The sequence below is a fragment of the Jaculus jaculus genome, chromosome 8 (assembly GCF_020740685.1).
Source record: "Jaculus jaculus isolate mJacJac1 chromosome 8, mJacJac1.mat.Y.cur, whole genome shotgun sequence".
Taxonomy (NCBI): domain Eukaryota; kingdom Metazoa; phylum Chordata; class Mammalia; order Rodentia; family Dipodidae; genus Jaculus; species Jaculus jaculus.
This window is the reverse complement of record NC_059109.1, coordinates 1,208,900-1,226,521: the sequence shown is the minus strand read 5'-3', so window position 1 is coordinate 1,226,521 and position 17,622 is coordinate 1,208,900. Positions and strand designations below refer to the sequence as shown.

At 44.8% G+C, this 17,622-nt stretch overlaps 1 protein-coding gene across 1 annotated transcript; it reads right to left on the bottom strand.

The window, feature by feature from the left end:
• Positions 1–1,114: 1,114 nt before the first annotated feature.
• Positions 1,115–15,077, bottom strand: Trim10 (tripartite motif containing 10). The gene is made up of 7 exons (XM_004671918.3): positions 14,646–15,077; positions 12,330–12,425; positions 11,319–11,549; positions 10,395–10,417; positions 9,388–9,503; positions 5,042–5,074; positions 1,115–1,632 (listed from the first exon to the last, which is right to left on the bottom strand). The coding sequence occupies exons 1-7, from the start codon at positions 15,075–15,077 to the stop codon at positions 1,115–1,117; spliced, it is 1,449 nt and encodes a 482-aa protein (XP_004671975.3).
• Positions 15,078–17,622: the final 2,545 nt, after the last annotated feature.

Here is a 17,622-nt window from a genome sequence, read left to right as displayed (position 1 = left end):
ACAAAGTCACATATGCCTGTGGAGTTTGCTTATAATTGCAAGAGGCCCTGCAACACCTATGCTCTCCCTCTCTCTTGCAAAGAAATAAAGTGAAAATTATTTTTAAAGAGGTAAATTTAGACAGCCAGGTGTGATGGTGCACTCCTTTAATCCCAGCACTCTGGAGCAGAGGTAGGAGGAATCACCCAAACTGACGCCACCAGAAAGGAGAGCAGTGAGTGGGCTTGGATGACGGTGGTGCTCATGAGGACATGACAGTGACCCAGTGCTTGAGAGGGTCAAAGGCAAATGGCCCAGTTCTTTTTTTCCACTTCCTGAGGTATTTTTTCCCCTTTTTTCCTCTCTCCTCACAGGTATCATTTAGGAATCCATCTTGGACTTACACTGTTTCTATACACAAAATTGCATGCTTTCCTCTGAGCATCGGTAATGCCCAGGCAGGTCCTGATCACAGCAACTGACACACGATGCGAAGATTTCCTCTTTATGTACAGTATCATCCCAGAGCTCCTTCAGACACATGTTTGTTTGTTTGTTTGTTTTCAAAACACTAACAGCTACCACATTCTTGAGTCAGCTAACATACAAAAATATTTCTTAAAAATATGACTAAATTATCCAGATGTGGTGGTACACACCTTTAATCCCAGCACTCATGAGGCAGATGTAGGAGGATCACCATGAGTTTGAAGCCACCCTGGGACTATATAGTGAATTCCAGGTCAGCCTGAGCTAGAGTGAGACCCTATCTCAGAAAAAAAAAAAAAAAAAAAACCAAATTAACTAATATTTTTGAAAGAAAACTTGTTTGAAATATTGCAATTGGTTGGTTACATTGCTTCTTCTGGAATCTAGGTCTTCCAGCCCCAAACTCAGTCTGTCGCTGGGGACCCTGTAGAGGAGAGCCAGCAGTAAGTAGCTAACTCCCCAGATACCTTGAGTATCAGGTGGACAATGAGCAATGAATAGTTTGAAAGTCACACCACCTTGTCTCTTATCGACTATGCTACCACACTGTCTAAAAAAGACAGTTCTAGGGCTGGTGACTCAGCCAGGAATCATCCACAGGGAATTTGATATAGTCTTGTACTTACAGGAGGGAAATCGCACCTTTTCAGTGGCTCAAGGAGAAACTAGATCCTCGTCCCCAGAGCCCAAACAAAGGAAAGACTTTTTCAGTGAAGGAGGCAGTGAAGGTATAGATATGTTCCTGGGTGACAGCATTGGAAAAGGTCACCCAACCCACCTCATAGTCGAGAGACACTCGCACCTTCCGGGGCTGCTTTTCCAGGACCAGTCGTGTAGGAAAGGAGCCCAGAGCTGAGACAAAGCCCCAAGCCAGCCTCACCACCCAGATTCCCTCCTCTGGCCGTAATCTCAATTCCCCCTTCCGCCGCACATCCTCCCTCACCACACCCAAGGTGCAGCTGCCCCCATGGGCTAAGTCTACATTCACCACCCATGTGTGTCTTCCCCCTGTGAATCCACTTTGAGCCAGGACACATGTGATCCGGTCAAAACGCTGGGGGGTATCTGGTGAATTCTGCCATTTGTAGGAGAACCGAGCCTGTTTGTGGTCCTCGGAGAGGAGGAGCTTGGGGTGGGAAGTCTGGGGATCTAGAAAGATAGAAGCTGTGGGAAAAATTAGAGACAAAGATGTCAGCAGATGTTCTATGACTTTCCAGAATGGACTAAAAATTCTCCTCTGTACCCACCTGCTAGTATTAAAGCAGTTCTGTTAGCACCAGCATGGGAATTATCAAGGAGCTGACTCTGAATATGCATCCCGACAGGATGCCCTAGGACTTATGCACATGTTAAAGCCAGAAAATCCAGGCTTGAGCATGCTCTGTCTTTATTTGGTCCCTGCCATCCTCTGGAAACCTGTACAGCTCACGATAAACAATTGGGCCTCCTTTTGGTGAAACACATGGACTCCCTCATACACAGTCAGTTTTACAAACAGCCAGCCCCTTCACACAACTTCCCTCACACACAGCCTCCCTTCACACAATATATCCCCATACATACCCCTGCTCACACACAGCCTCCCTTCACACAATATATCCCCATACATACCCTGCTCACACACAGTCTCCCTTCACACATGGTGTCCTCACACACAGGCATCTTCATGTAGTAAACCCCTCAAACACAGCTTGTTCACACACAGCCTCTCCTCACTCATAGACATCCTCACAAACAGAATCCCTCACACGTAGCCTTCTCTCACACATCTCCCTCACGTACTACACCCTCCACACCCTGCCTCCCCATGCATAATCACTGTCCAAACACAGTCTTGTTTACATAATGTATCCACAAATATGGGCTCCCATAACATATAGGCATCTTATCACACAGTCTGTTCCCACTCAGCTTCCCTCACATACAGATACCCACACGCTGGCCTGCCTCACACAACCTCACAGCCAGCCTTCTTCACACAATGCCTTCCATACATACGGCTGCCCTCACGCACGGGCATCTTCACACAAGGCAGTCCCACAAATGGGCACTAGCACACACGGCCTCTATAGACATATCCACCTTCACACGTTACCTCCTCACACAGCTGCCCTCGTACACACCACCTCCCACACAGCCTCTTTACAGTCTCACCCCACACATCGCCTTCTCTCACACACCCTCCCCCACATACTACATCCCTCACACGTGGCCACCGTCACATGCCCCCCCCAGAAACCCTCACACTAGCCTCCTCATACAACCACTTTCACACACGCTTACTCTAACACATACCTACCTCCACAGTCTCCTCTCACAGCAGTCTCTTCACACATGGTCAGCCTCATACATAATACCCTCCCACACAGCCCTCTTCACAAGCCTCCTCATACATACCTCCCTCAAACTTTGCCTCTCCACACACACACCCACTCTCAATACAGCCTCCTTACACAAAGCACCCTTCATACATGTGAACCTCATATACAGACAGCCACCGTGACACACAGCCTTCTCACTCAGTCTCCGTATACATTGGCACTGTCACAGATAGCCCATTCTCAACGAGCATCCCCTCACACAGTCTCCCCATATGGGGGTACCTCACTCGGAGCTTCCTCACAAGCATCCTCACACTATCGTCTGCCATACAGTCAACCTTCCAAACAAGCCTTCTTCAGACACTACCTCCCTCACGTACGAGCACCATCACACACAGCCACTCTTGCAAACAGCTCCCTCATATGCAGTCTTTCCTCACACAAGGCCTTCTCACATGCAGACACTCTCACACAGCCCTCACACACACAAGCACTCTCGTACACAGCCGCTTCACGTGCAGACTCTCATACATGGTCTCCCTCACATGAAGACCACTTCATACACAGCGTCCCCCTCATTCACTCCCCCACCAGCCTCTGCACACACTACCTCCTCACACACAGGAACCCTCACACATAGCCACTTTCACACACTGCCTCTTCACACACTCACCCTCACATGCAGCCTAGCCTTCTCATACGCACTAGCACCTCCTACATAGCTTCCTTTCGTAGACAGTCCTCCCGACACAAGCCTTTCTCACATGCAAAATCCTCTCACCCATACCCTTCCTTCCTGCACACATAGCCTCCCTCACACATCCCCATCTCACACAGCAACTCTCACAAACCACTCCTCACACGCCACCTCCTTACATAGCCTCCTTGCAAACAGCCTCCCCTACACATGGCTGCCTCGTACACAGCCTCTCTCACATGCAGCTACCCCACATACATCATGCCCTTACACACAGTGTCCTCGCATATGCCTTCCCTCAAACACACCCTCACCTACAGCTCCCGCACGGCCTCCTCATATGTAGCATGCCCTCCCACACAGTCCCTCATGCAGAGACCCCCACCACCAGTTTGCTTGTTTATCTCATAAACAGAAGCATACCTTTTCTTACTCTCAACTTTGTAGTTCTTCATCTGCTTCCCCCATGACACAGTGACTCACTTGCACAGCCTTTCCTTCTTTCTGACTCTAAATCACCTTGTTGTTGTTTTTTTTCTTTTTACTCTCTTTTTAATTCTAAACTGTCAGAGTCTGAGTACTGCTTTTTAAAACCCAAACTTCTACAGACCCCTACACTTAACTCATACTTTTAGGATCCTTAAACTGAGAAAATCTATAAATCCAATGGTTAGGGAATCCCTTCCAATAATCCCATGATTCCTTGGGGTCTTTGGCTGGCAGACAGGGAACTAGTGGTATTGAAGAGGTTCCTTTTATTCATTCCTGTCCCTTGCCCAGGCTGCCCTCTTTTTGTAATCTATGAAACGACATCTGGAAAGAAGCAGAGGTTCCTGACCTTTCTGAGAAATTGACTCTAAACCAAGACCAAAGTTTCTTTCACCTAGAAGGGCTTCCTGAACAGACCTTATCCCATTCCTCCAATCATCTGTCCTCAACATGTGCAGATATGGAGGTCAGCTCTATCAGGAATGAGTATGTGCATGTGCCTGTCCTCTCTTCATACTCTCCTCTAGGCCTTACACAGGCATCCCTCAGATCCCTCGGTATCCATGAAGGATTAGGTCCAAGACCCCCTTGTATACCAAAATCCACAAGAAGCCCAAGTACTTTATGTAAAATGGTGTAATATATACATACATACATATACATGTGTGTGTATGTATATATACACATATATATATTCTACATATGCATACCCTTTTAGATTCCTCAAATTGTTACTATAATTTATGCTACATAATCAAATGTAATCACTATGTAAATAGTTGTTGCACTACATTATTTAGGGAATAATGAAAGGGGGAAAATCTGGCCATTTGGAGTAGAGAAGCAATTTTTTCTGAATATTTTCTATCAGGTTGGATGTGGAACCCATGGATATGGAAAGATGCCTGTATATGTATTTGTGTGTATATATAACATTCATCACATATGTATGACATGTTTGTGAATGTCTATATGACTATTATAATACCCAATACAGAACTCCAATGCATTGTTTCTCCTTTTCAGGGCCTCTTTACTCTTCCATATCCTCTTGCAGCCTGCTTACCTGGCTCATAGTCCAACTCAAAGCAGAGTTTTTCTATAAGGAGGAAATGACAAAATAAAATTTCATTAGTCTTAAAACACAGAAACCCAATGATGAGGAAACTGAGGCCCAGAAGACAGAAGAAGCAAAGGGGAAAATGGAAGCTAAAATGCTCTAGACCAGTGGTTCTAAACTTACACTTGCATCCAAACCTACTGGAGCACTTGCTAACATGCACCTACCTGTATTCAAAATGTATTTGAATAGGTACTCTGGGGCAAGGCCACACTCTACATTGTTCACTAACTCCCAAGTGGGTGCTGGTGCTTCTGGCCAAAATGCAGTGAGACACTTGTCACCCTAGATCTGAGCATAGAACTATGTCTGCCTTACTCACCTCTGTTTATAGCACAAGGGAAATACTCAAGAAACGTGTTTATTGCTGAGGAGATTGCTCAGTGGTTAAAGGAACTTGCTGGCAAAGCCTGCTGGCCCAGATTCAATTTCCCAGTACCCACATAAAGCCAGATACTCAATGTGGTGCATGATTCAAGTTCATTTGCAACAGCAAAAGGCTTTAGCATGCCTGTTTTTTCTCTCTCTTGCTCTCGCTCTCTGTTCACAAATACATAAAAATGTCTTTTAAAAGAAATACAAATAAACTGGGCATGGTGGCACATGCCTTTAATCCCAGCACTCGAAAGGCAGATGTAGGAGGATCACAGTGAGTTCAAGGCCACCCTGATACTACATAATGAATTCCAGGTCAGCCTGAACTAGACTGAGACCCTATCTCAAAACACCAAAAAAAGAAATACAAATCCATAAAAATATTTTTAAAAGAAACATGTGTGATGAATAAATTAGTGGGTCCACTAATTTATTGATCTTCTTGAAAGAAACTTTTTAAAACTGTTTTATTTTTTTTATTTTATTTGAGAGAGAGAGAATGGGCATGCCAGGGCCTTTAGCCACTGCAAACAAACTCCAAAAGCATGCACCACCTTGTGCATCTGGCTTACGTGGGTCCTGGAGAACTGAATCTTAGTCCTTTGGCTTTGCAGGCAAGTGCTTAACCACTAAGCCATCCCTCTAGCCTGGAAGAAACTTTTTTTTTTTTTTTTTTTTTTTTGAGGTTGGGTCTCCTGTGGCCCAGGATGACTGGAATTCACTACGTAGTCTCATCTCTGGCTGGGCACAGGCTCACAGTGATCTTCCTACCTCTGCCTCCTAAGTACTAGGCTTAAAGGTGTGAGCCACCATGCCCAGTGGACATAATTTTTGGGCTAATCAGAAGTCAGGTTTTTAAAAAATATTTTTAGAAGTAGGGTCTCACACTAGCCTAAGCAGACCTGTAACTTTCTCTGTAGTCCCAGGCTGGCTTGAACTCTGTGATCCTCCTACCTCTGTCTCTTGAGTGTTGAGATTAAAGGCATGTACCACCACATCCAGCAGAAGTCAGGTTTTTAAGCTTTTGTTTGTGAGGGAGAGAGAGAGAATTGGTGTGCCAGGGCCTCTAAACACGGCAGTCAAGCTCCAGACACATGTTCCATCTTGTGCACATGTGCAACCTCGTGCACATGCATCACTTTGTGCATCTGACTTATGTGGGTTCTGGGGAGCTGAACCTGGGTCCTTAGGCTTTGCAGGCAAGTACCTTAACTGCTAAGTCATGTCTCCAGCCCTGAGAAGTCAGTTTTTTATTAGTGAAAAATTTCCTTCCCAGGCTGGAGAGATGGCTCAAGAAGCTAAGGCACTTGCCTATAAAGCCTAACAACCCGGGTTTGATTCCCCAGTACTCACATAAGCAGATGCACAAGGTAGCACATGCATCTAGAGTTCATTTGCAGTGTTTAGAGACCCTGGTATACCCATAATCGCACTCTTTCTCTCTCTTTCTATCTCTATGTTTGCAAATAAATAAATTAATAATATATTGTTTTCAAAACAAGAACCAAAATTTGAATAAAATATATTCTTAAAATATTTTCCTGCCTACATAAGTCAGGTGCACAAGGGGGTGCATGAATCTGGAGTTCACTTGCAGTGGCTGGAGGCCCTGGCATGCCCATTCTCTCTGTCTCTCTTCCTGTCTGCCTCTTGCTCTCTCAAATAAATGAATGAATAAATAAATAATATTTTTTTTAAAAGTTTCCTTCCTTACCAGGTCCTGGAAAGGACTTGTAGGAAGTGGACTTCTGGGAAAGGTTATCCTAGGGGAATGCCTTTGTGGGTGGGACATTTAGAAATACACAGCATTGTTTATGATGTCACAGTGGATAAGCGACAACAGTTCTCATGTCAAACTTTTCTATTTCCCTTCACCACTCCCTTTTCTGGGAAAAGGGGGTGCGATATGGTCTCCATAAAGTTGACTCAGCTCTACCAGCCTGACTAACAGAAGGAACTTTAAAAAAATAGGCTAGCAATATAGATCAGTATGAGAACACTTGTCTCAGTCTACACAAGGTCCTGGGTCCAACTCTTAGTACTGCAAGAATAACAGAAGGAAAGTGAAAGAGGGGAAGGAATGAGTCAGCTTCTACAGGACTAAGTCAAATACTGTCATTAGCTATAATGAGCAATGTTCATTATGGAAAACACATTGTGTATTACAAATGTTGCTGTGGATTTTTTTTTAAGTATTTTATTTTTATTTATTTATTTATTTGAGAGAAAAAGAGGCAGACAGAGAGAGAGAGAGAAAGAGTGAATGGGTGCACCAAGGCCTCCAGCCACTGCAAATGAACTCCAGATGCATGTCCCACCTTGTGCATCTGCTTATGTGGGTCCTCAGGAATCAAACAGAGGTCCTTTGGCTTTGCAGGCAAATGCCTTAATCGCTAAGCCATCTCTCCAGCCTGCTGTGGATTTCTGTTTCTGTTTCTTCAAGGTAGAGTCTCACTGTAGCCCAGACTGACCTGGAATTCACTATGTAGTCTCATGTTGGCCTCGAACTTACAGTGACCCTCCTACCTCAGCCTCCCAAGTGCTGGGATTAAAGGCATATGCCATCATGCCCAGCCTTGCTGTGGAATATTTTAAAATATTGTGGGGCTGGAGAGATGGCTTAGCAGTTAAGCACTTGCCTGTGAAGCCTAAGAACCCCAGTTCGAATCTCAATTCCCCAGGACCCATGTTAGCCAGATGCACAAGGGGGAGCACATGTCTGGAGTTCGTCTGCAGTGGCTGGAAGCCCTGGCGTGCCCATTCTCTCTCTCCTCTCTTCTCCTCCTCCTCTCTGTCTGTCATTCTCAAATAAATAAATAAAAATAAACAAATTTTTTTAAAATATTTTATTTATTTATTTGAGAGAGAGATGTAGATAGAGAGAGAGAAAAAAAAAATGAGTGTGCCAGGACCTTTAGCCACTGCAAATGAACTCCAGATGCATGTGTTACTTTGTACATCTGGCTTTATGTGGGTACTGGAGAACTGAACCAGGGTACTTGGGGTTTGCAGGCAAGTGCCTTAATGACTGAGCAACATTCCAGCCCATTGCTGTGGATTTTCAATGACACAGAATAATAGATGTTTATCACTTTCTTTTCTATTATGTCATGCCTACTGATGAGATAGATTTGTTTAATTGTCCTTTAAATAGGTTGATTTTTCCCCTCAGAAATGTCCACCTTGATTATCACTCTTGGCCACCACATCATCCTGAAAGGCAGATTTTACAAATATTGGCAGATAAGAAAGTCAAGGTCTAATAGGTTGATATTGTATATATGTAAGTACAATGATTGTAATGGGGAGGTAATATGATGGAGAATGTAATTTCAAAGAGGAAAGTGTGGGGGTGGGGAGGGAGGGAATTACCATGGGATATTTTTTTTATAATCATGGAAAATGTTAATAAAAATTTAAAAATTAAAAAAAAAGAAAGTCAAGGTCTTGAAGGGATTAAGCCTTGCCAAAATTCATAGTCATTCGGTAGTGGAGCAAGGAGGCCATTGCTCTCTCTCTCTCTCTCTCTCTTTCTCTCTCTCTTTAACTTTTTATTTTTCAAGGTAGGATCTTGCCCAGGCTGACCTGGAATTCACTATGTAGCCTCAGGCTTGCCTCAAACTCATGGAGATCCTCCTACCTTTGCCTCCCAAGTTCTGGGGTTAAAGTTGTGTGCTACCACACTGGCAAGGAAGCCCTTTTTTTTTTTTTTCAAGATAGTGTTTCACTGTAGCTCAGGCTGACCTAGAATTCATTATATAGTCTCAGGGTGGCTTCAAACTCAAGGTGATCCTCCTACCTCTGCCTCCTGAGTGCCGGGAGTAAAGGCATGTGCCACCAACGCCCGGCATGGAAGCCATTTCTAAGTACAAGGTGTGCACACACTTATACTTGGTGGAGACCTGGGGTCCTCTTACCCAGAAATATCTTCATCTCCTGCTGCAGTGGGAGGGCCTGCTGGGGAAAGTCCCGGATCCTCTGGCCCAGCTCAGGGGACACGGCCTCTGGTTTCCGGCACTTCCTAGTTTCACATCTAGGAGCACAGATATGGCAGGGTATGGAAATTATTCTTCTCTTTCTTTTACTTGTGTGTGTGTGGTGTGTGTGCATGTGTGTATATGTAAGTGGGCATACATATATGTGTGGGTATGCTTGTGTTGTGTGTGTATCTTATGGAGGCCAGAGGACAACCTCAGATATTGTTCCTCAGAAAGCCATCCACCTCCTTTGAGACACGGAATTCATCAATTAGGCTACACCAGCTGGCCAGAAAGCCCAAGGGGTCTGCCTGTGTCCACCTCCCCAGCACTGGGATCACAGGTACACACCACCACGCCTGGAAGATTATGTAGGTACTGGAGATCAAACTCAGTTCCTCATGCTTGCAATTTGCTGGTCATCTTCCCATCCCTGGAAATTATTACTTTTTAAATTCTTATTTATTCATTTGAGACAGAGCAAGAGAGGAGAGGACAGAAGAGGAGAGGAAAAGAGAGTGAGAATGGAGCATGCCAGGACCTCTAGCCTCTACAAACTCCAGATGCATGTGCTACCATGTGCATCTTGCTTATGTGGGTCCTGGAGAATTGAACCGGGGTCCTTTGGCTTTTCAGGCAAGTGCCTTAATTGCTAAGCCATCTCTCCAGCCTGAAATTATTATTTTTTAATTACTAAGGCCATCATCTTCTTCTAACAAAGCCTTGGTGGCCACTTCCCATCGAAAGGTCTCCTTCCTCTAGGATAGTCCCCACTGCCACACAACAACATACATCTGTAGGAGAACACAGTTGAATTTGTGGAGACTTAACATGTATTTGCATGTCCTTAATATAAGAACGTGGTATATATGTATGGCAATAACTAGGCAGGTGGTACATGTGTGTATATCTACGTGGCAAAGAAAAACAGTTGTTGCATTCCTTACCGTATTAAAGTGCTTCTGATATCCTGGGGAGGGGAGAGAAAAACAGAAAGGATTCAACTTGCAGTTTTCCTGAACTCCTACTTTTCTCATGACCACAAAGACAAAATACCATAATCCTTGCCCTGAGCAGAAAAGGAACCAAATAGTCATGGAGTCACAGAGTGTTGAGGTTTGCTAGGCTTTAGGGATGACAGCCCAAGTCCTTTGCTATATATCCCAGATGTGATATAATCTGTTCCTGTTAGAGGCAAAGGCAAGAAAATCCTACATATCAAGGTCTCCTTCACATCCCTTGAAATCATGTTTTAGGACTTTGATATTTCTTCCAGCTTAAGGAAGTAAAGTGGATGAGGAAAAATTTCCTGGCTAGTAGATGGCCATTCTGGTTATAATGACTAGCTTGGAAGCCAGGTGTGATGGCTCATGCCTTTACTACCAACACTAGGGAGGCTCTGGCAGGAGGATTGACATGAATTCAAGGTCAGCCTAGGATAGAATGAGATCCTGCCTCAAAAAACAACCAACCAAGCTGGGAGTGGTGGTGCACACCTTTAATCCTAGAACTTGGGAGGCAGAGGAAGGAGGATCGCCATGAGTTCAAGGTCAGCCTGGGCTTAAAAAAAAAGAATAGTTTGGAAGCAGCACCTGCAATTGATTTACAAAGGGTTTGGTACCTTTCTAAGTGCTGCTTCTACCCCACTTACCATTGGGTCCTCACAGAAAGCAGTGAAAGGGTAAGTGATGGATTTTTCCCATAGTGCTTAGATGATGGGATGGAGGGACCAAGACCAGAGAGCAGGAAACTCTTAGGGAAGCATAGACTAGAATTCTGACCTCTGGTGTCTGGAGTGCAGAGATGTGTGAGTTAAGAAGGCATGGCTTAGACAGTGATCACAGAGAGCCCAGAAGGGCGGTTAGCCTCACCGTCAGGAGCTCCCTTGCTGGCCTCTCGTTCTTCTCTTCCAGCTCCTCAATCAGGGTGCTAAACCGGCAGATCTCCCCAGTGACCAGGGACTCGAACTCTTCCTGTTGCTTCAGGATGTCCCCATCTAGCCTCTCCAGTTGTGCTAAGAGGACACTCTGCTGTTCTGCTAGGAATTGGCTCAGATGTGCAAACTGGGAAATCACCTGCTGTCTCTTGGTAGCCACCTGAGTCTGAAGAGGCAGGATGACAGCCAAAGAGGATATTCTTGTCCTTCACCGTCAGAATACCCTCCTCCTCCCACTCCTTCACCAAATTCCTGTCCTCTCCTCCTCTTCCCCTCCCCTCCTTCATGGACATCTCTTCTTTCTCGTCTCCTCCTCTATCAGAATCACCTCTTCCTGCTGCCCTCCCTCATCCTCATTCACCAACACCTCTTCTTCCCTCCTTCTACTCTTCCTGCCTCATCTCCCCCAGAATCATCTCTTGCTGATCTGCCTCCTGACCCTCTTTCTTTTTCCTACTTGTCCCCATTTCTCTCTTGGCTCAGATTCATGTGCTCCAATATTTGGTGGGAAAACAAAACTGACTCCCCCACCCCCACCCAGACCAGATTTGGAGCCTGTAGCATGGTGTCTTTTCCACCTGCCATCCCATTTCTGGGAGCTACACAGCCCAGCATTGCCTCCACACCATCACTGTGACTCAGAGGAAGTGTCAGGGTCACCTAGCCTCCTGCCTTGCAGGACATGAATATTGTGTGCATAGCACTGAACTGCTTTACAGACAAGGCCTCACTGAATCCTTCAGTAATTCAATGAGGAAGTGGTGAGTTTTAATCTCCATTTCACAGATGAGTAATCTGAATCTAGAGAGGTACTTAAAGTTGCAGCTAGTGCCAGTCAGGATTCAAACTCATAATCCATCAAGGCCCTGTCTGCTGTGTGGCATCAGTTTAGGGGAGACTGTGGACCTAGAGGAAGGAACAAGTCCTGGGGAGAGTGAACACCTACCAAGAGTACTTGTATCCTTTTGTTTTCTCTTGACTGGATTTCTTGAATTTCCTCTCTCTCTTTCCTTAAACACGTAAGACACTTCTGTATTTGTTCCTGGGGGAAGAAGCATAAAATTATAAGATGGAGAAAGTGACTATAAAGGAGTGTCACCTCTTCCTGCCTATGGGGTACAATGCCCCAGGAATGGAGCTTGGGCCTCAGCACCTTGACAAACCTTTGGAGTTTGTTTGATTGTTCATTTTTTTTAATTAATTTTTTTGTTCTGGTTTTTCGAGGTAGAATCTCACTCTAGCCCAGGCTGACCTAGAATTCACTACATAGTCTCAGGGTGGCCTTGAACTCATGGTGATCCTCCTACCTCTGCCTCCCGAGTGCTGGGATTACCGCACTCAGCTCATTTGTTTGTTGTTGTTGTTGCTGTTTTGTTTGTTTGTTTGTTTTTAACAGGGTCTCTTATAGCCCAGGCTGACCTCCAATTTAAGATCTTCCTGCCTCAGGCTGCCAAGTATTATGGTTGCAGACAAATTCCACCACGCCTGGCCTTTAGTCTTGTTCTTGTTTGTGCTCAAGAGTTTTGATCAATACTTTCCCCTTTCTGTGTGCATGTATTAAAAGGCACTGCCTGACTGTTTCTTCCTTGAGCCTTTCTTCAGGTTAAATATTCTATATTCTTTTGCATCTAGCAAGTGGTAGCTAGAATCTGAGGTTGATATGCCCTTTACTAAAATTATTTTGTCCAAAGGAAACATGGCTCTTTTTTTGCTTGTTTTTCGAGGTAGGGTCTCACTCTGGCCCAAGCTGACCCAGAACTATTCAATTTCAGGGTGACCTCAAACTCATGGCAATCCTCCTACCTCTGCCTCCTAAGTGATTAAAGGCCTGCACCACCACATTCAGCTGGCTCTTTTTATAAGAAACAGTTATCTACATATGATTCCAGAAGATAGAAGAACATCGGATATGAAAGTAACTGAAAATTTGTTTTTTTTAACTGGCTAATAATTTTTAAAATTTTATGATTTTCTTATTAACAATTTCCATGATTGTAAACACTATCCCATGGTAATACCTTCCTTCTCCCCTCCCCATGAAAATTTGTTTTTAAAAATTGTTTACTCTAGCCAGGTGCAGTGGCTCACATCTTTAATCCCAGCACTCGGGAGATAGAGGTAGGAAGATCGACATAAATTCAAGGCCACCCTGAGACTACAAAGTGAATTCCAGGTTAGCCTGGGCTAGAGTAAGACCCTACCTCAAACCACCCCCACCCCCCAAAAAAAAGTTTGCTCTGGCCAGGGTGGTGGTGCACACCTTTAATCCCGCACTTGGGAGGCTGTGATAAGAGGATTACCATGAGTTTGAGGCCAGTCTGGAGCTACAGAGTGAATTCCAGGTCAACCTGGGCTGGAGTGAGATTCTACCTTGGGCGGGGGGGGGAATTGTTTGCTTTAGAATAGAGTTAGAAACTGACACACACATAAATGTCCACATAAGTGTGTTCAAAATACATATAGAAGGGCTGGGGACGTAGCATAGCTGGTAGAGAGGCTTGTCTAGCATGCAGCAGTCTCTGGTTTCAACGCCCAGCACCCTGTAAGCCAAGTATGTTGGCATCTATGGGTAGTTCTAGCACTGGGGAGGTGGAGGCAGGAAGATCAGAAGCTCAAAGTCATTGCTAGCTACATAGCGAGTTTGAATATGTAACTGAATGTTTCTTTTGTAAATAAATTAGTTTATGTATACACAGGTTGGTAAATATATTATCTTCCATTAAACGAGTGTGTGCTGGTTTTTGTTGCTTTTGTATTTTTATTTTTATTTTTCTGGTTTCTGGTCAAGGCCTCGAGAGTTTTTTTTTTTTTTTTTTTTTTGTATCTGAGTGTATTTTACTGAAGTAGAGCATCAGGTTATATACAATTCTGGCTTAGCCTTTGTTTATTCATGCGGTACAATTTCTATGAACAGCCTGCTTCAAGCATCAAGTATTTTTTTTTATTTTGCTTTTGTATTTTATATTAGGACACGCATGTCTATATGTACGGATGTCTCCATTAATTAGCATTTGGTTGTGATAGTCCTTTTTCTTTTCTTTCTACTATCTGTAGTCCACAAGTATAACACAGAACTCACTGTCAGTCATAAACCTGTGATTTTTTTTGTGTCTGGAACTATGGCCTAGATGATCATACAGCATGAAAGAATTTGGAGTCAGGCTGCACATACCCATCCCCAATCCCAGCTCAGCTCTACGTCTCTAAGTCCAATTCCAGCGCCCTCACCCCCAGCCCTGGAGAACCCAGCATCCTCGCCTACCCTGTAGGGACCCGCTGCATCCTCCAGGAAGCGCACGGTGTGGGCCCCGTGCGCCCCAGCCTCGCGGCACACCACGCACAACTGCACCTCGTCTTCCTCACAGAAGAAGTAGACTTTCTCTCCGTGCTCGGGGCAGGCGTCCTCCTCCCCCAGGCCCCTCAGGGAGGCCAGCTGAAGGCGTTCGATGTTCTCCACCACGTTGGCCAGCTGCCAGTTGGGTCGGAAGCTCCCTGGGCGGAAGGGCTCTTTGCAGAGCGGGCAGGTGAGGGACTCTTCGGGTTCTTCTTGGCCCGGGATCTCACAGTAGCGAGTGAGGCAACAGCGGCAGAAGTTGTGGCCACAGTCGATGGTGACCGGTTCCCTCAGGGTGCCTTGGCAGATGGGGCAGTTGACCTCATCTGCCAGGCTGGTCACAGAGGTAGCCGAGGCCATGCTGGTGCTGATGGGCCTGAGGCCTCCTCAAGGTCGTCTGTGCTTGGAAGGACACACACACCCACATATGCCCACCAACATAGACACACACACTTGGACAAGTCACCCTCTTGCATCGCTGGCACCAGGGTCTCCCTCTGCTCACTCAGGAATAGACACACTCTTGCCAACAGCAGAGACAGAGAAGTAGCTGAGGGGGAGAAGCGGAGGGACTCACATCGTCCAGACGTGGCTGCAGTTGCTTTCTGGTCCAGTGCCCCTGAACTGGGGCTCACTGTCCCTCTCTATCCTCCCAGAGCCCCTCACTTTAAGAGGAGTGTGGGTATCTCAGCTGTCCACTGTTGAAAGAGATCTCTTCTGTGGGGGTCAGGAGGGAGGCTGGCTCAAAGGGCCACTGCCACCCCAACCTCCCTGCAGGGCAGCCACATGTCTCCAGGGAGATTGGAGTATCAGCCAGCCCAGGGCCTGCCAGTCAGTGGACAGGGGAGTGTGGGGACTCAGATAAGGCCCTTATGCTCGGGTGTGCATGGCATAAGCAGTTTCACTAGCGATGTACCTACCGAGCTGTCGTGGGCTTCAAAAGAGGCTGGAACATAGCCTGCATGGGGGAGGAGAAAGAAATAACAGTCACAACCAGCATTTCCTTACCACCACTGCACCTCCCACAGAGAGAGAGCACTTTAGACACATGATCTTGTTCCTTCTCTATCAAGTCCTGCCATTTGGATCTCCATTTTGCAAGTCTAGAAACTGAGGCTTAGTCCAAAGTTCATGAACAAAAGGACAGTGATTATGATCTGCAGTTAGTGTTTTGCACCTTTCAAAATGCTGTCCAACAGAAGCACAATACAAAGCTAGTGGACACACCTGTAATTCCAGCACTGAGGAGGCACAGGCAGGAGAATCAGCAGTTCAAGGCTTGCCTTGGCTATATAGCAGCCTGGAAGCCACCCTTGGCTATATGAGATCTTGTCTACAATAGAGAAAGAAAGAAGAGAAGAAAGGAATATGCAAGTCATATATGCAATGTAAAATTTTATAGTGGCCATATATAAGTTAGATTCTGATGATGGAAAAGGCATTATGAAAAGATATTGTTGGGATTATTCAGTATTTTAAGTATGGATAGTATATTAGATAACATATTGATATTAAGTGTCTTAATGAAGTGTGGTCATGTGTAGAGTTTCCTTGTTCTAAGGAGGTAAATGCTGCAGTATTTATGAGGAGGGAGCATGTGACCAAATAGTGACAACTGGAGAACAGTTATAAGTTAACAGGTATTCATGTCAATATTCTTTCAACTTATCTGTAAATTTGAATGCTTCTTCAGAATAAAAGGTTGAGAGCTGGAGAGATAGCTTAGCAATTAAGGCATTTTCCTGCAAAGCCCAAGGACCTTGGTTCAATTCCCCAGGATCCACATAAGCCAGATGTACAAGGTGGCACATGAGTCTAGAGTTCGTTAGCAGTGGCTGGAGGCCCTGGCGTGCCCATTCTCTTTCTCCTCTCTCTCTCCCCCTCTCCCTCTCCCTGTTTCTCCCAAATAAATAAAATATTTTTTAAAAAAGAATAAAAGGTTGAGGTAAATGTAAAAAGAGTAAAAATAAATAAATAAAATTATTTTAACATATATTTAAGTTAGCCCAGTGCTTCCAAGCTATCATGGTTTCAGCATGTAATCAGCTACTGTAGCCAGCTCTATGTTGCTGGGATGAACTTCCAAACAGACACTGGTTATGAGAGGAACAGGATTTATTTCAGAATTACAGACCCAGGGAAAGTTCCATAATGGCAGAAGACACTGGCCCCTTTCACAGATTCAAGTAGAGAGAACCCACCACCAGCCAGCACACACCAAAATTGGCAACAAACAGCAGGAGCCCAGACAGAGCTTAAACTGCTCTGCATACCTTCAGGCTGGAAATCAGATCTGCCTCTAATAACACCTTAAGGCTAGACCCCAAAATTTGCCCACAATGACACCTCTTCCAGCCCAGTGGCTGGAAACCCAAGTTATAAGCTTTAATAAAACACCTGAGTCTATTGGAGGACATACATTCAACTACCACATTAGCTTAAAATACTATTAATATTTTACATTTTATTGTCTTTAGTAGGCAAGGTCTTTTACCAGGCATGGTGGGAGGGCTGCTCTTGGAAGAGACAGTTGTTCTTAGGGTATGCTTTGGGGAATAGGGTACAGGTAGGGCAGGAAGGGGAGAGTACACACAAACAGTTTGAGGGAAAAAGGAGTGGAAAACAAGTGGTAGGAACACTGGCTGCTTGGTCTTTTAAAAATATTATTTATTTAATATATCTTAATATATTAAATATATTATTTAATACATTTTAATATATCACATATGTAATATAATATGTCCAGATATATTATACATACATAATTTATTTATTTCTGATAGAAATAGATAGTGAGAGTGGGCATACCAGGACCTCTTGCCCCTGTAAATGGTCTTTATCTTGGCCTGGCTATTGTAAGAGCACAGGACTTGAAGCCAGAAATCTTACTGTCCCAGCCTTTCAG